The sequence below is a fragment of the Perca flavescens genome, chromosome 5, assembly GCF_004354835.1.
Source record: "Perca flavescens isolate YP-PL-M2 chromosome 5, PFLA_1.0, whole genome shotgun sequence".
In the NCBI taxonomy this organism is placed as follows: domain Eukaryota; kingdom Metazoa; phylum Chordata; class Actinopteri; order Perciformes; family Percidae; genus Perca; species Perca flavescens.
Window position 1 is genome coordinate 36,064,244 of NC_041335.1, and position 22,962 is coordinate 36,087,205.

Sequence of the window (22,962 nt, forward strand, 5' to 3'; positions counted from 1 at the left end):
AGTTGCTAACTCCGCCCTAACAGCTGACGTAGTTTGATTTGATTTATTAGACCGTAACAGAAATAAATGCACAACAAGATGCCATCACAGTGACATTGCACATTTAACAGAACTGTCGAGGATAACACAAGAAAGTTACAAACTTATTTCCATTGTGGTCATGTGACGCTTCAGAGGAAAGGACATCTCATCCCTCTGAAACACATTTGGTCGTTGCCTCTGTCCTCAAGGGATTTCCTCGAGTCTCTCCCGTGCCTCCTCGGTGGGAGCAACGCGAGGAAGGGAAGCAAGTGGAGGACTCAAGGAGGCTATTTAATATCCAGGACACACCGACCAGACGGCCGACCGTTGACAGAAAAGCCAGTCGAGATGATCGGTGTCCCCGAGTTGGACCAAAAAGTGCCCCAGAACACACCGAAGAGACGTAACACGTCTCTGTAACAGCAGGCAGCGCTACTCTGTATTGTTGCCCAAAAAATGAAAACCGACAGCTGATTGGACGAACACGTCACATGGGTCTGTTTTCTCCCTGGAAATTCAAAGCCAGACGTCATGGCGGCTAGTTGAAAATACGATCTCATATTGGACTAAAATAGTTCACGGGAACAGGTTTCTGAGAACATGTTAAGGAACACGCCGACTTATTGGGAATTTATCTTATTCACCGTAACCCCCAGAGTTAGACAAGTCCATACATACCCTTCTCATCTCCGTGCGTGCTGTAATGCTGTCTGACGGCTCCAGCGGCATCAGGCCAGCACAGAACATGGAGGTGAATGGTTCCAGTAATCCTACTGCTCCCAATAAGTGACAAAATAACACCAACATGTTCCTATTTACATGTTGTGATTTGTAGTCACAGAGTGTACAAAAAAATAACGTAACATGAGACACAGCCGTCTTCTACCCGTAAACAAACCGGGAACTATATTCTCAGGCGGAAGAATATAGTACTTGGGCGGAGTGATATGCTCGCAGCAAGCCTGTCTGATAATATAATTCCCGGTTTGTTTACTGTTAGAAGATGGCTGTGTCTTGTTACGTTGTTCTTTGTACACGCTGTTACTCTACAAATCACAACATGTAAATAGGAACATGTTGGAGTTATTTTGTCACTTTTGTCACAATTGGGAGCAGTAGGCTAGTTGGAACCAGTTACCTGCAGGATCTGTGCTAGGCTAAGCTAATGCTGGAGCCGTCAGACAGCATTACAGCACGCACGGAGATGAGAAGGGTATGTATGGACTTGTCTAACTCTGGGGGTTACGGTGAATAAGCTAAAGTCCCAATAAGTCGGCGTGTTCCTTTGAGAGAAATAGGCCGTGATACAGTTGCTGAATCGGTCTTCATTTCAGATCAACACAGGTCAGTTTAAAAGATTTATAGTGGGAAAGATAGATCCCATCAGGTCAGAGATTGTCTGTTACCGCTCTAAACCGACAGTTTAACGGTTTTTATTTTGTTATTTATTACTTTCGTTTCAGTTTGAATGAATGTCTTTTATTGACTTCAATATTTATATTTATTTCATTTAGCATGTTTTCATGGTTCAATACGGTTTTTTATTTTTATAATAAAGTTCAGCAGTGTTTTACCTCGAATGTCACGTTTGTTTTTATTCAGTATCAATTCTAAATACTATCGGTCGATTAATCTGTTATCGTCAAATACGGCCCAACCTAGCTATCGGTAAAATCCCCTATCGGTCTAGCTCTACTCGCCAGACTTCGGCCCTGTGTCCCGGCCTTAAGGGCTACGAGATGCAGTCTTCCACAAACCAAAAGGAAAACACAGCTCATAATACAAAGTCGTACCATCACTGAGCTCTGCTCCCGTTGCTCCGGTTGTGTTTAAGGAGAGTCAGGTGAGCGATCGCGCTCCGCCCGACTGACTCAACCTCAGCAGCTCATCTACCTTTGGCCTCTTATCAGCCTAACTAGATTAACTAGACACTCTGATAGTTCAAGTAAACACAAAGACACGGTCGGTTGCCTTTCTCTGAGTCCATGTTTGTGAGAAATTCTCCCCGCTGTGAAAAGCGCCTTAAGACGGATGGCATTTAGATTTGGATCAATATGATGATCGACCAGGAAGCAAGGTTTCCCCCCCATTTGCTTTTACTGGCCACAGTGTGGGAAGACCTGCGTCTGAAAGCTTATTGGAAATGGGTTGCTAGGCTACTGCTCAATATTTAGAGTAGCAGGATTGACTGCTGGCCCGCCTCCATCTCAAGAGGGAAGAGACAGTCCTACACAGTGCCGTTCAGTAGAAGAAAAACACACGGTTTAAAAGAAAAAGGAAGTGGGCTTTCGTCAGTTTGGTAGGGGTGTGACGAGATCTCGCGAGATTAAAACGTGACGAGACTTCTCGTCGAGGTGAAAAGTTTACATATTGTGTTCGTCTGTCACTCTTTCGCCATTTATTATTTCCGCAGGAAAACCAAAATGTTGCCACACAAATTTAAACGTGGCAGGGGGATCTTCAATAGTAATTCCACGCTCCATCACGCTGACATCACATCGCCTCGCGAGACAACTTTTCACCTCGACGAGAAATCTCGTCGAGTTCTCGTGAACCCAATCTCTCGATGTGTCTCGTCGAGTAAGCGTCTCGTCACACCCCTACTCTTTGGTCAATAAACCATTTCCTGAAGCTCGATTTCTTCGAATTCAGAACAAATAGTACACTTGAGTCATTGTACCATTAGTGCGATCATTAGTATGATAATAGGAGGCTGTGTGAGTGTGTACACACGCTGACTCATGTGTTGACTCATCAGATCCACTCCCTGCTCAGGTGAAGGGAGTGCCTCGGCCACCGTGGCTGAATAAATGAAGGACGAGAGGGTGTTGTGCGCCTGTGGTTCGACTGTAAGCAGAGCGACGGGTGGTTTCCCTCCGTCATACGGTATCACCGTGGAGTAAAGCGAAAGCTGCACAAACAAGTGAGTCAACAGTAGGGCCGTCCTCGACTAAAGACATTCTTTGACGACTTAACACTCACATGATTTTGTCGACTAATCCATCAGTCGATTTAAATCGACTGATCTGTGAGCTTTAAGTGGTCGTTGGAAGTAGAAAAATGAAAAAACATGAAGCAGTCCATTTAACATCTGTAAAACTGAGTATCACGCAAAAACACCACTTTAAAATACTGTGTTTACCAGAGATGGGCTCATTAGTTTCTTGGAAATAAATTGTTTCTGTAGTATTTTTCTTAGTAAGCTTACAAAGAGATAGAAGTAGATAAAAAAAAAAAAACAACAAAAAATAAAAGCTGAGGCGGGAAAATAGTTGTTGGTCTCACCAAACAAAAACACCCCATTACATTATTACGTCAGATCACAGAAACATTACATCCTGGCAAACACACACACTACATACAGTGTATAATACTCTACTTGTAGAAAGGTGCAGGTTAGTGCCAGAGATGTATAGTAACAAAGTAGAACTACTTCACTACTGTACTTAAATATTAAACGGCTGTACTGTATCTGTACTCTACTGGCAACACGGCATCATGACTTTGCGGAAACATACACGGCACTTTCCTAAAGCCAAATGGCGTGCAATATGGACGCATTTTGAACTCTTCACGTGTTTGTCTACGCTGTATACAGCGGATAAACATACACGCTACGTGCCACGCTATCGCGAGAACACATGTAATAAAAAATAAATACATTTTAAAACAACACACACACACACACACACACACACTCTCCTGGGTGACAGTCCTGTGTTTTACCCCTCCGTGGACTTCCGTCCTTTCATACTACTCCCTATGGCGATAATTCACACGTAATGTTAGTCGATGGAGACCAAATGGCCTTGATAAACGCGCTAAAAAAAGCGATTATGCGTCTTGATAACACACCAAAATGGCATACGAATTGGCGTGTCATACGCCACTTTATGAGATCAGTCTGCTACTGGAGTATTATTTTCTCCTACTTCCATTTTTACTTCAGTACATATTTTCAATGAGTTGAATACTTTTACTCAGATACATTTTTTTATGCGCTGCATCGCTACTCGTTGCTGTATATACGTGGAGACTTCCAGCGTGTGTAGTTACGGCTACGTTAGTTAACGTACAGACGTCAGACGATGCAAGTTTGTACTCTTTGTATTTAGCCATTGTTGCAACAGATTCAATGAGTTGTTTAAGTCTGCAGTGAGTCCTGCATGTTAACCGTTTGACCCTGTGATGTGAAGCTGCTAGTTTATCTGTATGTTGCTAGCTTGCTAACTTTCCTGTAGCTACATCACACATGTTACTAGCTAGTGTGCAATACGATTTTTGGGGGGGGGGGTTTTAATTGTTGCTGTGCTGGAGAGGATGTTCATTTTACTTGCACAGTGTGATAATTGTACATTTTATTTCAGTATTTGTTAAGTGATTAATAACCCACTGTTATATCAGATAATAGTAGTTAAAGTAGTAGTAGTGACATTAATGTACCTTTTGGGGGTTTATTTCATATATCCAGCCATGTACAGCTTGTATCTGCCTGTAATGCCTCTTAATACCACGTACAAAGTTGAACTCCAACAATATGATATTCAAACTTTTGACTGCTTTCTTTAATAATTACATAACACAATACTTTTACTTTTACCTTCAGTACTTGAGTAGTACATTTTAAAATAAACTACTTGCAATACTTAAGTACAAAACAGGTTGAATACGCTAGTACTTCTACTTAAGTGGGGTGCTTAAAGATCACTTTCTTGATAGAGCAATTGTACTTTTACTCAAGTATGGGTCTCTAGTACTTTATACATGTCTGGTTAGTGCAGTTATTGAATTAGTTTTATTGCACAAGTATAAAAGATCTCATCGACCATACGGAGAAAAAGATCGGAGGACACAAAAAGCCAAAACAGAAGCAGAAAAAAAACCCCGAAAGAATCAGTGTTCAAAATGTCAAATAATCAGTAAGCGGAGAAAGCGAGAGAGACATGAGAAGCTCTCTCGTCTTCAGGATGTGCGTCTGATCGGACACGAGAGACGTGCACGAGGGACGCAGGCAGCCGACTAAAGCGAGGCCACGCAGAGAGGCCTTTTGATGGGATACCCACTCTAGTGGATTCATGCTTGGCAGGGTCAAAAAAAGCTGGGCTGTACTTTCCATCACATAGTCCATTCGGAATCTGGCACAGCCCTCAAACCAGACAGACCGACAGCGGAGCCAAAAAGGCCGATAATACACGTTACCATGGGTCCACTTATCACAAAGCTTTGAAGAGTATCAACATATCCAACAGGGCTGACAAAATCCTTCGAGTCATAAGAATTTCTTCCACATTTTGATTCTAGCGATTAGTCAGGAATTAGCTTTGAGTTAGTCATATAAAAAAATAAAAAATCCTTAAAAACTTCATCACTCATCACTGCAGGTGAATAACTGGGTTATGCCAGTTCTCCCCGTATATGTGAGCAGGTAAGGCCAGCTACACACCGGCTGCGTGGCGTGACAGTTTATATTTCAGCTCCCATGGTAACAGGTTAGAGCGTGCACGCACGTCTATGGGTGGGTACCGAACGTCGATACTTTTATGGTATTGGAAAAAAAAAAATACTCCAATCTATGAGTGTCACAAAATTCTCTTTCGGTGCCAAATTTTGGTTCCAAAAGTGTACACAGACACAAACACACAGACACAGTTTGCTGCTATATGATATTAATGTCCAGTTGAAAGCGGTCATGGTGCTGTTGACGTTACACTTCCTCTTAGACAAGCAGGCACAACGGTGGTTTTTCTGCCCTTTTAATAATGTTACTCTGAGTGAGCAGTTTTACCAGAATTTTTTAATTTTGAGAACTTTTGATTTACAATTAAGGTGGAAAATAAAAGCTTTGTGTTTAATGTATTTTTGTTGATGTTGAAATTGATTTTAAAACATAGCCTATGGTATCGGAAAAAAAGTATCGTTAGGAATCGTTATCAAAACCGAGGTATCGAAATAGGCACAGGATCGAAAGATTCTGAACGATACCCAGCCCTACGTACGTCTCAGGCGCTGCTCGAGCCGCGCTGAAAACGCGTGCGGGCTAGAAATAGAACCGACGCCTATTTTTCACGAGACACGCAAGAGTGTTTGAAGCATTTCCAGACAAAATAGAATAGGAAAAGATGTTTATGTCATTTAGACATGAATACATATTAATAAATGGCATGTTGATGTTTTAAAGTCTCTAGGTTTTGATATAAATGCAGATATACAGTACAGGCCAAAAGTTTGGACACACCTTCTCATTCAATGTGTTTCCTTTTTATTTTCATGACTATTTACATTGTAGATTCTCACTGAAGGCATCAAAACTATGAATGAACACATATGGAATTATGTACTTAACAAAAAACATGTCTTATATTTTAGATTCTTCAAAGTAGCCACCCTTTGTTTTTTTATTAAGGGAATAAATTCCACTAATTAACCCTGACAAAGCACACCTGTGAAGGTAAAACCATTTCAGGTGACTACCTCATGAAGCTCATTGAGAGAACACCAAGGGTTTGCAGAGTTATCAAAAAAAAGCAAAGGGTGGCTACTTTGAAGAATCTAAAATATAAGACATGTTTTCAGTTATTTCACACTTTTTTGTTAAGTACATAATTCCATATGTGTTCATTCATAGTTTTGATGCCTTCAGTGAGAATCTACAATGTAAATAGTCATGAAAATAAAGGCAACACATTGAATAAGAAGGTGTGTCCAAACTTTTGGCCTGTACTGTATATTTAAAACAAAAATAAAAAGATTCTCTTTATTGCACCTAATATTTACAGAAGGAAATATTCTTGAGCCTATTGTGCCGTCAATACTGCCGACGTTGTCTTTGCTGTAATCAGATCAGTATGTGTAATATCTCTCTCTCTCTCTCATCAATGGGAAACATACATGTGTCCAGACAAGGCTAGCAGCAGTCCGCGTCAGACACCTTTCTGGTGTGTAAAGACGCAGCTGACACGCCACGCTCACGCCACACAGCTAGCGCATAACCGGCCTAAGAATTGGAAAAATGCCGGAGGACTAACTCTACCTGCGGTACAGTAGGTGGCGATCTGCCAACGTACAACTGGCTTTTTCTTCCGGTTGACCCAAGTCAACGTTACACCAAATCGGCCAACAACAACTTAATGTTTCACCGACTTCGTTAGCTAACATTAACTTTATCAAGCGGGGGCGGTTGGGTCCCTCCACTTTGTGACAGACAGACATCTGTCTAGCCATCTCACGATGTCTGCTGCTGCCGCCGCCGCCGCCGCCTCGGCGGGGAGTAAAACAGACGGGCTCCATTCTGCCGATGGCCCGCTGATTCGGGCAACACGGTTTTGTTGTATGGTATCAGAGAAACATCTACGACTCCAGCGCTGACTGTTCAAAAACCGCTCCAGCCGAGTGGGGAGGGGCAGTTGAAGCACCGATCATAGCCCAGGCAAGGTGTCTACATGGAGGAATAACCCAGATACTGAAGGAGTTCTCTACCTTTGTTAACCAGTAGGGGTGGGGGAAAAATAAAATAGATACAGCAAAGTATTGCAATGTTTTCCGCGGCAACACTGTATCGATACACAGACGCCAAGTACCGATCTTTTACGATATGTGTTGGTCAGTCTGTCTGCTTTTGCAGCAATACAATTGAAGTGAGATGAACAAAGAGAAAAGTATCTTTTATGAATGATGAAAACAGAGGTTGACAAAGTTTCCTTTTGGAGACATCATTTGAAACTGGGAAAAATCTGAAGTTGGAAAAAAGGTAATAAATTACAATATATCGCAGAATATTGCAATATGTTTAAAATCGCAATAATATTGTATCGTGATGCCTCTGGTGCTTCCCACCCCTATTAACCGGGCTATTAGAACTCTGATTTCGGAGTATTGCCTTAACCCGAATATAATCGTTTTTTAAACTGCATGTAAACACCGTAGCAGAGAATGACTGGTGCCCCTTGAGCAGATATAATGCTGTCGGTTTGGAGGCCTTAGTAGCCAACACACACACGTGCACACAGCTGTAGTTGCCTGTGTTCAGATGTTCCAACCACAAACTTTACATTTATGCGTCATTTGGTTAACCCAAAAAAGGTATGCAAAATGGACACGGGGAACTAACCTTTGGTCTTAATTTAACGGTTGGTCTTTGGTAATAAAAAGAAACCGTAAACCCTTTGGACACACTAAAGGAATTTGAAAGACTTATTTTGTTGAGTTTATAAAGTCCCAAAACTTAACTGAAGTTGAATAATACAATTCTACAGAAAATATATCACGGGACATTTCTAAAGAAGAATGGACATCACATGTCAGCCAGTCAGTCTGACATGTGATGTCCATTCCTTTCCATTCCTTGTGCTTAAGGAAGCACATAACATGGATCACTGAAATGGCCAATTTGCGTGACATCCTGTTGCGTTATTTAACCCCCCAAAATGCGCAGTGGACTTGGGGAACCAACCTTTGGTGTTATTTGAATTGTTGAGGTCTTTGGTTACAAAAAGGACACAGAGTAGAATGGCACGAGCCGCCTTGGTTACATAATTATAAGAGAGTTTTCATAAAGAGTAGCCAACAGGTTTTGCATTGATGTCATGAATTACTATTTCCACCTTCCTGCGGCAGACACAAACCACCCAGAGCAATTTGATATTATTTGAAGCTTCTCTTCTGTTGTTGCTGAGATTAAATGAAATTTCGGCGCTGGTCACGACAGCGTGTGGGAGTAGGAGATTCCTCGGCGCAACAACAAAAATAAAGTAGGCAGCAGCCTCAAGTGCTTCTTTTCTCTTTCAAGTAGCCTGGTGCTGTGAATAGAAAGAAAACCGAAAGCATGGGACTCAGACTGTCCAGAAGACCTTTCTCATGCCTTCATCTCTTTTCCTTTCTAGCACATTCAACGTTTTAAGCTTTTGGCACAATGGTTTGTGGGGCATTCATGGCACTTTAACCCTTAAACCAGGGTGGGGTCAAACTCAACTTCTCTAAAGAGCCACACCGGAAAATGAGAATTGCATTAAAAAAAAAAAGTGAACAAACCGACTAATTGGGACTTTGTCATATTCCCCGTATCCCCCAGAGTTAGATAAGTCCATACATACCCTTCTCATCTCTGTCTGGCGCACTAATAAAAGAACCTTGAACCCTAAATGAAGCAGGCTTAAAAAGAGATCCTTTGTCAATATTTATCTAAGTCGGTATCATAATGTTAGCAGTATTTTTATTTATTTATTCAGGGGAGGTTCACTGAGACGCAGCCTCTTTTAGCAGGAACGCCCTGATCACATTCACACAGTTCCACATCCATACCTGGGAGCTGCCCAGTACAACCACAGTCTGATCTGCTGGGAGCTGCCCAGTACAACCACAGTCTGATCTGCTGGGAGCTGCCCAGTACAACCACAGTCTGATCTGCTGGGAGCTGCCCAGTACAACCACAGTCTGATCTGCTGGGAGCTGCCCAGTACAACCACAGTCTGATCTGCTGGGAGCTGCCCAGTACAACCACATTCTGATCTGCTGGGAGCTGCCCAGTACAACCAGTCTGATCTGCTGGGAGCTGCCCAGTACAACCACAGTCTGATCTGCTGGCCACTGAGCAGCTCCACTGGAGCAGGTTGGGGGTTAAGGGCCTTGCTCAAGGGGCACCTCAGTGGTGGTGATGAGGGAGGGACAAGCGCTGCTTCTCTAACCTTTAGACCACCACTGTGTACGTGTGAAAAAACGGTTTAAAACTTCCCTACATCTTACCGCCTCCTCACAGGCACGCAGAAAAACTCCCAATAATCTCCAGATTTTCTCCATATCATCCAGCCCTATTCCACATACAAACACCAAGAGTATAGAAGCAGATTGATAAAATACTTCTTTAATTGAAAACAAGTGAAAGGAAAGTTTTAACTTCCCACACGGACGAAGACACTGAGTCAGGCCTCCAGAAAAGCTGGTTCTTCTTCACAGCAGTGGAACAGTTTCCTGTATGCACAACCTTTATGATCAAGAGTTTCCTGTTTAACTGGCCAGCTTCCTTATTTACAGAAGACATCTCTGTGCATTATGAGGTTTTGGTGCAGCTTCTGGGCCATTTTGGGCAGCACCCTAAGCCGAATGAACGTCACTAAAAAGACTTTACTCAGATCTAATGACTGTAGTTGGACTTCTTAAGCTTTTTTAGTTTTGCCTTTAAGCTTTCTGAGTGTTACAGATCAATGATCGGCTCTAGCTTTTCCAACGTTTTAGACACAGATATGGTGGTAATAACAGTCCCAAATTATGTGAAAAAGAGACGTCGAATGGCCAAAAAGAGACCCAACACGACTACAAAGAGCCCCACAAAATGAATGGGGGAAATTGCATTTTTTTTATTTATTTTTTTTTATGAAAAACATAACATTTTCTTGAGGAAGGATGCCTAACCCCCTTGCCAAATACATGCTCCTAAGTCTTCCAACGCCAGGGAAAACACGGCAGTACATTCTGTGAAATCTAGAAGTGCTGAGAGAGATTCACAGCAAGCGTCAGACACCGTAACATTTTGTCCTATCAGTATTATCCATCGTTCATACACATTTTTACCAATTCATTTCCATGCCTTTGGAGGTACATTTTCATGACCAGACGTTCTCTGAAACGTGTACATATGAGAAATAAGAATAAAAAATATACACATCCTGAAATTAACCACAAGCTATATGGTTGGATACAAAATAAACATGTATTCAACGCTGACACCAGTAAGATGTTAACAAAATAACCTTGGGGAAAAAAACTTTTTAGAAAGAAAAGTCGACAAAAACGTTGAATTGTTTAAAAAAAAAAAAAAAAAAAAAAAAAAAGAAAAGCCCAGAAAAGTAGAGGTGTGAATCTTCACTGATCTTCCGATTCGATTAAGATCATCATGTCAGCGATTCAATATCTCGATGCGTCAAATAAATGTTTCTATTAAAGCCATGTAGGATATTTAATTCACAGCTTTTCAAGCTTCAAAAACCAAACATTTTGCAGTGCTCTAATACTAAATAAGTTGGATACATAAAACTATACAGCACTGAACACGGCACTTCCTGAATGTGCAAAACATACCAGAATATGTAAACAGAAATGTTGTTAGGCCTACGTTAAACTGTAAACAGAAATAATTGATTATGAGCCCGGCCTATTATCGATGCAGCATCGTCCACGATTTGATGCATCGATTATTTGATTAATTTCAACACCTCTACAGAAAAGGATGATTTGGGGGTTGTAATCACCCTGTAAATTACGCCTATGGTTCCAGCACCTTCATTTTCCTCAGAAAAAACAAACACCCACATAAGCACTGACCCTCCAAACTAGAAGAGTAGTTTTCCCTTCATGGTTAATTTAAGTCATTTGTTTGTCTTCCAGCAGGAAGTATACAAAAACAGACAGGAGACACACACACACACACACGCGCACTAGTTCCTTCTCAGTAAACTGAATATCTTTGAGTTGTAGACAAAACGAGACATTTGAGGACATCATCTTGGGCTTTTTGGGAAAAAAATGAACCACATTTTTCACCACTTTGACATTTTATAAACCAAACAACTAACAGAAGAAAACAAACCTATTAAAATGACAATGAAAATGACGGGCTGTGTTCAATTGAAGAAGTTCTTAGTCGACTAACACTCATTCAACTGTATCGACTAATCGATTAGTTGATTTAAAATCGACAGGTCTGTAAATCCGAGTTGCTCCACAAAGAGTTATGCAAAAGGACGCATATATTGAATAAGATAACGCCTCCTTTGCATATTTAAACACATTTCAGAAAACGTGTAATACAACAAAAAATTACCTTAATGAAAGTAATCAAAGTAAGTTTCACGGTGATATCTGTTAGGTCAAATTCTTGTGTTTACCAGAGATGTGCTCGTACGTTTCTTGGAAATAAGTCATTCAGCATGAAAAAAAGCATCAAACATGACTAATGGACTAAAGAGATCTAATGGAGCTTTTCCATTACATGGTCCCTGCTTGACTCGACTTTTTTGGTTTTCCATTACGAAAAAAAGTCCCTTGTACCTGCTAACAGGTACTTTTTTGAGGCGAGCCGAGAAGGTGACGGGAAACCCTGCAGGCTGCTGATTTGTCGGAAAGATAGTCACTGATCACTGCATTGCTAGCGACAGACAGCATTTTTAAATAGTTTAGCCAGCTGTGTTTTTTGCTGCCTCCAGCTTTCTCCGTAGCATATGCTATATACAAGTGGCCTGATGTGAATACTTGTGCGCTGGTGTGTGCATGTGTGTGTAGCTGGTGAGCGAGGGAGAAGTGAGAGAGTGCCGGCGATTAGCTCGGCAGCGAGTAGTGACTCTAGAGTCATATAGTGAGAAAAACAAAGTTAACCATCTTGTTGATTTCATGTTGTTTACGGAGAAGGAGAACCAGGAAATGAGTCGGGGGAAATGCAACGCTACCAAGCCACGCCCACGTCAGTCGCTATGACGACCAGCCACACTGAGGCGCTACTAAAATCTGCAACGGAAAAGGGACGCACAGTGCGCCAAGTCGAGGCGAGTCGAGCAGGTACCATGTAGGGCTGTCCTCGACTAAAGAAATTCTTAGTCGACTAACACTTCTACGATTTTGTCGACTAATCGATTAGTTGATTTAATTGACAGAGCTGTGCGCTTTGAGAGGTGGTTAAGACTAGAAAAGCACAATATAAATGTAGTTAATTAACCATCTGTAAAACTGGAACTTATTCATGCTAAATTACTTATTTCCAAGAAACTTCTGAGCACATTTATAGTAAACACAAGATTTAAAGTGGTGCTTTTGCAGGATTAATTGTGGAGAAACTCAGTGTTACAGATGGTTAATTAACTACATTTATATTGTGCTTTTCTAGTCTTAACCACCTCTCAAAGCGCACAGCTCTGTCAATTAAATCAACTAATCGATTAGTCGAAAAAATCGTATAAGGGTTAGTAGACTAAGAATATCTTTAGTCGAGGACAGCCCTACTTGCAGCATTTCGTCCATCCATCACACTCTCTCACCGTGACCGGAGCGCCTGCCAGGCGGCGTCTACGTCGGCGTACAGGTTCTTCTCCGAGGGTTTCCCAGAGCTGGCGCCGTAGCCAGAGTAGTCGTAGGAGAAGACGTTGCAGTTGATGCGCGACCCCAGGCCGATGTAGAAGCTGCTCATCTGGCCCAAGTCCACCGCGTTGCCGTGGGAGAACAGCAGCGTGTACCGGGCGCTGGGCGAGCAGCGGACAAACATGCAGGCGATGCGGTTCCCTCTTGTGGTGCGGGTCATGAAGCACTCGATGGCGTCCTTCTCGCGGGACGAGTACTGCCAGTCGGCGCGTTCGGAGAGGTGCAGCGTCCAGCGGCTGCCGCTGTCGTCGGAGATGAGGCTGTAGGTGGGCTCGGGCGGCAGGAAGGCCAGCTTAGAGGCGATCTTACTCGGGCACGGAGGACAGCAGAACAGGCAACAGAGCTCGCTGAGGGATAGGTGGTTCATCCTCAAAACACTGTGGAAAGAAAGAAAGAAAGAAAGAGAGTTATGCTAGAAAACAACTAAGACTATTATCTAACCAAAAACACAGAGAACCCCATGAGAGTCAAATACGGGTCCAATACCATCAGGCACTAAAATATTACAAAACACTAATCAATAAGAAAAAAAAGAGCTTTACAGATCTTAAGAACTTAACAAAATAGAAGAAGCCATTGACCAAAACGTCTTCTGGAATTTGTGGAATAAATTCAGTCCAAAACAAACTAAAGATAAATTAACAATACAAAATGGTTTGATCTGGAGAAATCACTTTGAATTTTTGTATAAGAATATTGATTATAGTGTAATCACCCCCAACAACACTCAGTCATTTAAAATCTTCACCAGTTAGAGGAAAAGGTGAAAGACTACCAAAACCCCCTAGATACAGAAATAACACTAATAGAAATACAGAGCCAACTGCAGGCTCTGAAGGCTGGAAAGACTTGTGGAGTGGACAGCATCTGCCCTGAGATGCTAAAGCACAGTAGCCCTACACTGCAGGCAACCCTCCACAAGCTGTTCAACCTTGTTCTGGAGTCTGGTTATTTTCCTGAGATCTGGAACCTTTGACTCATCACCCCTATTTTCAAAAATGGCGACAGATTGGACCCTAACAATTACAGAGGCATTTGTGTGAACAGTAGTCTGGGGAAGGTTTTCTGCAGTATCATTAATGCCAGAATACTGTCCTTCCTCACCAAGCACAATGTCTTAAGTAAAAATCAAATTGGCTTTTTACCAAAATATCGTACATCAGACCACATCTACACTCTGCCCACCCTTATTAAAAAAATACACCAAAATTAAAAAATGGGAAAATATTTGCATGTTTTATAGACTTAAAAAAACTTTTGACTCAATATGGCACGATGGGCTTTTTTTATAAACTTATTGAAAGCGGTGTAGGGGGTAAAGTCTATGACACTATTAAATCACTGTACACAGAAAATAAATGCAGTAAAAATTGGCTCAAAAAGAACAGAATTATTTAAACAAGGGCGTGGAGTGAGACAGGGACGCAGTTTGAGTCCAACACTGTTTAACATTTACATCAATGAACTAGCAGTGATGTTGGAACAATCTGCTGCCCCAGGTCTCACACTTCATGATACCAACATCAAGTTCCTGCTCTATGCCGATGATCTGGTTCTGTTGTCCCCAACAGAAGAGGGTTTACAACAGAGCCTGTCTGACCTAGAGCAGTACTGTCAGAAATGGGCACTGACAGTCAATCTGAAAAAGACCAGTGTTATGGTATTTCAGAGGAGAGCCAGATCTCGGGTAAATAGAGTTACAACTTCACTCTGGGCAACACCAGACTAGAACAAAAGGGATCATATAATTACTTAGGGATTGAAATTAGTGCATCAGGGAGTTTCAACCTGGCCATAAACACACTATGTAATAAAGCTCGGCGAGCTTTGTATGCAATCAAATGCAAATTTGGAAAAAAACAAAAATCCCCCCAAGAATTTGGCTACAAATCTACAATTTTCTGATAACACCAATAATGCTTTACGGAAGCGAAGTTTGGGGCCCGATTTCGAAACCAGAATTTAAAAACTGGGATAAAACTCCTACTGAAAAATTACAATTGGAATTCTGTAAAATGATTCTAAAAGTTTGCCCAAACACCCCAAACAATGCATGCCGAGCAGAACTCTGTATATTCCCTCTGGAAATTCAACTCCAAAAAAGGTCAATTAAATTTTGGCAGCATTTAAAATCAAGCTGATAAAAATTCCATTGCATACAAAGCTCTCCTGAGCAACCAGCAGTGTTCAGATGTCCACCCCCTCAACCAGCTGGCTCGGAGGTACACTGAGCTAAACACAGTCAGTAATAGACAGACAGGTAGAGAGAGAGAGACCGGTACACTGAGCCTCCGAGCCACCACAGACACAATCCTCAGTCTTCAATCAAAAGATTTGAAACTAAATTAAAAGAAGAGTATACATATATCAATCCCTGAACAGAGATATCAAATTGGCTGAATATCTCAAAACAAAAAATCCAAAAGAAATACAAATTTTAACAAAATACCGAGTCAGTGACCATTAGCTTGAAATTGAAAGAGGTCGACATTTAAAAGTGTGGAGACCAAGAGAGGAACGAGTCTGTACACACTGCCACCAGGATATCCAAACAAAATTACATTTCCTATGTAAATGTCCCAAAAAGGCTTAAGAACCAAAGAGCATCCTTTATTAGGGGAAGATAAAAACACAGCATGGCTAGCAGCTAAATAGGTCTTCTCTTGCCACAATACAAGGAACAATAAATAGAGAACTGTATAGATTATCATTTATTTAATTTATTATTTTAGTTATTTGTATTCTTTTTTTTATATACCGTTTCAATGTACCCTCTGAGGGAACGGCACAGAAGTTGTTTAGTATCTGCATTTATATCATAATTATATGTATGAGAGAGAGACACAGAGAAAATTTTTTTAAATAATTAATCAAGAATGTGATGCACCTTCCCCCCTAGAATCAATAATTTGAATTCATTTTAAACCAATGATAGATATATAATTCACCGCAATTGTATTGAAATATGGACTGGTCCAATATCCAAATCACAGGGGGGAGCAATCTCTGTTAATGGCAAAATATGTGTCAAACTGTTGTGAATGAAGTAGTGTGGGGCTGCAGAGACGTCCCAGCCTACAGACCCTACACTACAGACCCTACACTACAGACCCTACACTACAGACCCTATCCTACCCTACAAGGTTAATAATTTAATAAAAAATGAGAATGATACAAAAATGATCATTCCCTCCAATGATGAAACTAAATATTTTGTTTATACGGTATCGCCGACAGCGACTACATCATATCTTTATTCAGCAAAACAGAAAAGAAATTAAGAAAACCCATGTTATGTTCATCATTAAAAATAAAATAAATGTCGGACTGACACCTGATGCGCAGTCTTCTTAGAAAACTAAGAAATGTCTCGTGATACATCGCCTCTAGAAGAGGAGTCTTCGAACTTCTGTTTCCAATAAGAAAGAACGAAAAAACCATCGCAATACTCATTATCTTTTGCTATACTCTGAGAATGGAAATACAAATCAAATCGGCATCCACGTGTTGTGAGAAGAACCGAATCGGGACAAAGGCAGATCGTCCCAGCCCTACTGTAAAGAAATCCACGGTATCAGAAATAGGACTGTACACAAAAAACAATTTACAACAAGTAGTAGAAGTAGAACTACTGAGGTTATTGGACCCGTCCAGTTTAACTCCACATACTGTTGTGTTGATGTAGCTTATTGTCTAAATGTTCGCTTTCTTCCGAGTCGACTACTAAACGAACAGCTGTACCAAAAGCACCGCGGTGGGTCCGTTCCAAGCGTAGGTTGTTCGGACAGACCTGCCCCCACTGCTAAAAAGAAAAATCTTAAAAAAGGATACCCTGAAAATCTAAACGTTTTCTAGCAGAAGTGCTTTGGAGAACTAAGAATGAGAGAGAAAACAGATCTTCTCCCAAACAACTGAAACAGTCATTGCTTCTGCATCCCGTGCAGCGCGATCACAAGGAAAACACCACCAGGGCAGTTTCCCCACAGAACTCTAGAAAACAAACACCGTGTTGCCCTCGCTGGGTAGAAAAATAAAGCAGGGGCTTCTGGGACTCGGGGCTAAAGCCAGGCTGCTGTCCTTTTTATACACTTAACCCTTGTGTTGTCTTCTCGTGCTCCATGGGGTTTTAAGCCCCCCCCTCCAACGTCTTCTTCCAGGCAGACGTTGGGGGCAAAAAACACCGATAAACTCTTCCGTCGACCAGGAAACTTTCGGTTTTTCCTGGGTCAGAATATAAAAATAGAAACCTTTTTTTTTCTTCAACATTTTGGTCATCTTGACAATTTTGTCGCTTTTGTCACTTTACTTAATGTTTTTGAAGCTTTGACGTTTATTCCAATTTTTTGTCGTCACTATTTCCAAACTTGTCAATTTTTTCTGTGCTTTTTAACATTTGTTGCTTTTCCCCCTGCATGTTTTTGAATCTTTTTCCTAAATTTTTTGCCACTCTTTCATGAACATCTCATTAGTCTAGGAACATTTTACTAATGCTGTTAAAACCACAATGAAATGCTGCGTTATTGACTTTAGACCAGGTTTTTCTTGGTCAATGGCGCGATCACTTCCCATTGCCTCAAGATAGCAATATGCCCAGAATGCACCTGAACACACCTCCCTGTGAGACCAGCACACCCAGAATGCACCTGAACACACCTCCCTGTAAGACCAGCACACCCAGAATGCACCTGAACACACCTCCCTGTAAGACCAGCACACCCAGAATGCACCTGAACACACCTCCCTGTAAGACCAGCACACCCAGAATGCACCTGAACACACCTCCGTGTAAGACCAGGTGAATTTGCTATTTAAACGACGCGACCGCTGGACGGGAAACTCAACTGCGTCGGTCTTAAACTACCAAAGACACTTGCGTCGGGCTTTGCGCTGCGCCGGGTGCACAATAGGACCCCAAAATGTTCCAACTCAAACTTTATGACGGAGTAGAAATGAGGGTACCTGAAAATGTATGCATAACAAATTACAGAAACCGGAGTCTCTCCGCTAAGTTAATTACGGCATTTAGATTTAATATTTAAATGAATAATAGCCTCCACTTTCAGGATTAACTGTAATTTATCCAGTGTTTTCCCTAGGTTTATCAAAGACTTGCACCTAAGACTTATGTGGGGGGAAACCCTGACTCATTAAAGACCCTGTCCACGATGCCCGCTCAGGCAAGTGAAAATAAAATCTTAACATTGAACCCTGGCTAGTTCTTCTCTCTGCCTCGAGGCTGCCTGTCCACTCAGACAGTATTGACCTAAAAGCTTTCCGGTTTCACCCTGCAACTGGACCCCAGAACCTCAGGCTTCCCGTTAGATCTTCCAGGTGCTTTTGAGGGTCAGTGGCATTAGACGTGTCAGCAGAGCTCATTTTTATGACACCGAAGCTGAGAAAATGTCCTCAGGGAATGCCTTCTACACGTAAGGCACTTGACTCTGCATAACTACACGTGTACTTTTGAATAGAAACACATCAGCGTCAGGTTATGACAATGCGTTGTGGATTGTATTTCCATTGAAGGTGCTCCAAGTAATAAATTACACCCTGCAGTTACATCTTTACATGCTTTAATCTATGCAAATATGCAATCCTCTGCCAGGATACAGCAGCATGTTGCTAATTTCTTTCATTGTAGCTCCTCTAAAAAAACGCTTCGCAGGATGCAAAAAAAAAAAAAAAAAAAAAAAAAAATCAATCTTTCAATATCTACCTTTTCACTGTTGATGCATCTGTCACGTTAGTCCAAACAAACAAACAAACAAACAATCTTCCGATTCAAATTGATCTTTATTTTAAGTCATAACATTCAGAGATGGATCTTTTAAGAGGCTTTTAAGAGGCTGGGAATTTAGCTTATTCTCCATAACCCCCAGAGTTAGACTAGTCCATACATACCCTTCTCATCTCCGTGCGTGCTGTAATGCTGTCTGACGGCTCCAGCGGCATCAGGCCAGCACAGAACATGCAGGTGAATGGTTCCAGTAATCCTACCGCTCCCAATAAGTGACAAAATAACGCCAACATGTTCCTATTTACATGTTGTGATTTATAGAGTCACAGCGTGTACAAAAAACAACGTAACATGAGACACCGCCATCTTCTAACTGTAAACAAACCAGGAACTATATTCTCAGGCGGAAGAATATAGTACTTGGGCGGAGTGATATGCTCGCAGCAAGCCTGTCTGAGAATATAGTTCCCGGTTTGTTTACTGTCAAATGTAAATAGGAACATGTTGGCGTTATTTTGTCACTTTTGTCACAATTGGGAGCAGTAGGCTAGTTGGAACCATTCACCTGCAGGATCTGTGCTAGGCTAAGCTAATGCTGGAGCCGTCAGACAGCATTACAGCACGCACGGAGATGAGAAGGGTATGTATGGACTTGTCTAACTCTGGGGGTTACGGTGAATAAGCTAAAGTCCCAATAAGTCGGCGTGTTCCTTTAAAGCTAGAGTGAAGATATTGGTTTCATATTGAACTTGACAATCTCAGGAATCCATGACACGCTAAAGAACGCAAAGTTAGGAGACATTGTGGCAGAGAAGAAGGAAATCTCTCTCTGAGAGAGAGGTGTTGTAAATCAAATATCCCTTATCAAAAAGAAACAGAATTTAATCAAATAGGGACATCGTGAATCAGAATCAAATCGGTGGCTAAACCAAAAAGTACTTGAGCCGACTGATGTCATGAAGTGGCGTATGTACGACACGCCAATTCATATGCCATTATTAGCGTGTTATCAAGACGCATACTCGCCTTTTAGCATGTTTATCAGCTCGGTTTGGCCTCCATTGACTTAGATTACCTTGCGGTTGCGTGCGAATTGATGCCGTTGCGAGTAGAATGAAAATCTGCGTAGGGAGGTTGGTGGGGGGTGGAGGATGGGTCAAACAACGCAGGACTTTCACCCCGGAGACAGTGTCCTGCGAGTCACTCTAACGCTAAAGTCGCTTTCACGCCAAGTGGCATGTAGGTTTACATCCGCTGTATACAGCGTAGACATACGCGAGGATAGCTGAAAATGCCTACAGATAACACGCCAGTTGGCTTAAGAAAGTGTGCGTGCATGTTTATGTGAAGTCATGTTTTTTTTTGGGGGTCTCAATTGTTAAAGTAAACATTAACCGTGGTGAATTATAAAATATGAGTTGCATCTTGCTTATACAACTTACAGCACAAGTTCTGAGAACCTGATTTATATCCTAAACCAGAGTTGGTATTGTTCACTAACCTCAGATTTATTGCCAGGTGGGTAGCACTTAGGAATTTTTTAGTTTGGTGAATAGATATGACATATTTTAAACATTAATACCTCATTGATATTGAATCTGAAATGTAAACGACTGGGGAAATCATTGTCGATAGCCAGCCCTACTTACTCCTGTAAAAACTATGAATGATGATGCACAGTCTTCACGCCTCTTAGTTGCCTCCCTCGCCAGTTCTCTTCTTAAATTTCCTAAACTGCACTTGGCTAATTTACAGCCATTTTCATCGTTTTACCATTGTCAATACTTTACTACTTACTTTATTTATACTTCACTCTGAAGTATATCCAGAGCCTTGGAAATTGTGTGCCTCTGTCTGTCAGTGTGTGTGTGCCTTTGTCTGCAAGAGTGAGTGAGTGAGTGAGTGAGTGTCGGTCTGTGAAACCCTAATACATATTTTTCAAAAACCTTGTGATGGATTTGTTTGGACTAGTCTACATTTTTGGAGAAAGAGAGAAACAAATTGGCTAACCAGCTGTTGGATCTTCCAGACACGTGTTAAACCCACAAATCACCTGTCACATCTTGATTACACACACACACAAACACACGTGACTTACATTCAACGTAATTACCCGTGTGTCACTATGGTGTAATTTCTATAAACAATTGGCTGTGCCAGAGATGTCAGGTGAAAACATTTTACAGCCATTTGTGAGCTCTGAAAGCTACTTCTACAAGATGCTGTGACAATCAAAAAAAAAAAAAAAAAAAAAAAAGCAAAATGCATAGTAGAGGCTATTTGCTTCCTTTATTCCCCCCCCCCCAAATAATAATCCATAATCTTCCAGCAGTGGAGACCGAATGGAGCCCTGCAGTGATTTACCGTAAAATGGTGGTGGACAGGCAGCAAAATGTGTTCAGGGAGATTACAATGACTTTATGCTGGTTTGTGGAGGGTTAATTTCCTGTGGCTAGACATTGTATTGCCAAGTGTAATGGGGCCAGTTTAGCCAGCAACGCAAATCACGCAAATTTGCGCGTGTTTCCTACGAACAGACCAGGAAAATCGGTACAACGTTACCTGGACGGACACGGCCGTTGGACGCTTGTTTGGTTTCTTTCTATTTTTAACTGACAGTAGTCACCGTAGTCAGGGGTTATCTTCACACCAAGCCAGCTAACTTATCTTCTACTCGACGCCAGGAGATTGACAAGGTTATCCTCGGACAGATTATCCTCGGTTCCGTGTCCTAGCTAGGCTATTTGTTGGCGATGTCAGCTTCGTCCTCCGGGTCCAGACCAGGCAGCCTCCGAAATTGTCGTTTCGTCTTTCCTCTACTCGGTTTTTCCTCAAAGTACGGTCCTGAATGACAACAACGTCGATTCATTCACAATGTTCACGTCTATACAGCTTAATAGCGGCATGGGTACATTCAATAAAGGTCTAAAAAAAAAATGAACTTAATTATTTCCTCACGTCCGTGGTGGTTTGGCAATCAGTTCACAGTACCACCGCTTGCCTCGGAAACATCCCCGCTTTCGTTCTGCTTCTTGAGGAAGGAGGGGACGTGAATGATAGCACTACGGACCAATAGCGAAGAGGTTGATGAAACGAGCCCGCCAATGGTACGACGCGTGAACTTTTATGGGCGGTCCCTGTCGACGCCGCAGAGTGGTGGTGACCATTTTGATTGACGTTCATGAGAACCAATGGGAGATTACTATTGCGAGGCACAGTCCAATCGAGTACTCGAGATGTCAAAAATTCTACATGTAAACTAGCGTTGGGAATTGTTTATAATTTTAATTTCAACAAAAAAACATTTTTAATTTATTTGTAACCAATAAGCGTCTGTGTTTAACTACGTTTGAGAAAAAATTGGAGGATTCGTCTGTTTCCATGGTTTTGATTTGACCTCAGTGACGTTTTGTGACGCGCCGGTACTTCTTCCGGGTTAATGCTTTCTCCGTTCCATGGTTCCACGGCATGTGTTTTCGGATTTGTATACCCACATAACATGTGCAACTGAAAATTAGAAAATAAGATGAGCTCTCAGAAAGGTAATGTATCTCGGTCGCGAGGCCAGAAACATCAAAACAGCTTCGCCTTCAAACCTGACAAGTACGGAGCGACCGTCCAAGTGAAGGTGTGTGAACCTAGAAGTCACGTTAACGTGTCGTGTGCAACGTTAAGCAAGCCTGCATAACGTTCAATACTGAGCTCAACAAAAGACGCTTTTAAAGTTGTGATAAAGGTAACAATGCGCTGCTGTGTAGAGACGAGCGGGTATAAGTTAGCAGCAGGTTTGATATTCGCAGGATATTCGTTTTCGACCTACACCCATTCTGTGTCTTCAAAAAAATTCCACTACTTTACTAGTGTAGTATGTTGAGGACAGTTTAGGACCATAGACAGTATATAATGGACCAATAGACCCCGTTGCTCTGGACGGAGACCAGTGAAGGCTATTAGAAGCACTTTTCCGGTGATGGCCAGCTTTACTGCGCAGCCTCCAACTGACAGAGACAACGTAAATGTGACGTGAGCAACGTGTCTGAAAGTTGTAAGTCTTCTGGTAGCTGTGCCAAGAGAAATCTCAATCA

General features: G+C 41.8%; 2 protein-coding genes across 3 annotated transcripts in view; one reads left to right on the plus strand and one right to left on the minus strand.

Annotated features, from left to right (window-relative positions):
• Window positions 1-21,952, minus strand: part of abhd17b (abhydrolase domain containing 17B, depalmitoylase) — a 34,248-nt gene extending 12,296 nt beyond the window's left edge. Inside the window, exons 1-3 of one of the 2 annotated variants that reach the window (XM_028578688.1) lie at window positions 21,836-21,952; window positions 21,440-21,721; window positions 13,041-13,517 (exon numbers count right to left, since the gene is read on the minus strand). In XM_028578688.1, the coding sequence (XP_028434489.1) occupies window positions 13,041-13,507 (467 nt within the window). In that variant the 5' untranslated portion in view covers window positions 13,508-13,517; window positions 21,440-21,721; window positions 21,836-21,952. Of the gene's footprint in view, window positions 1-13,040; window positions 13,518-21,439 lie in introns of both variants that reach the window. The other variant, XM_028578687.1, reaches the window with a different exon arrangement.
• Window positions 21,953-22,275: 323 nt separating this feature from the next.
• The window catches only part of c5h9orf85 (chromosome 5 C9orf85 homolog), a 10,310-nt gene continuing 9,623 nt past the window's right edge, over window positions 22,276-22,962 (plus strand). The window contains exon 1 of the mRNA XM_028578808.1: window positions 22,276-22,505. Coding sequence (XP_028434609.1) covers window positions 22,404-22,505 — 102 coding nt within the window. The 5' untranslated portion in view covers window positions 22,276-22,403. The remainder of the gene's footprint in view (window positions 22,506-22,962) is intronic.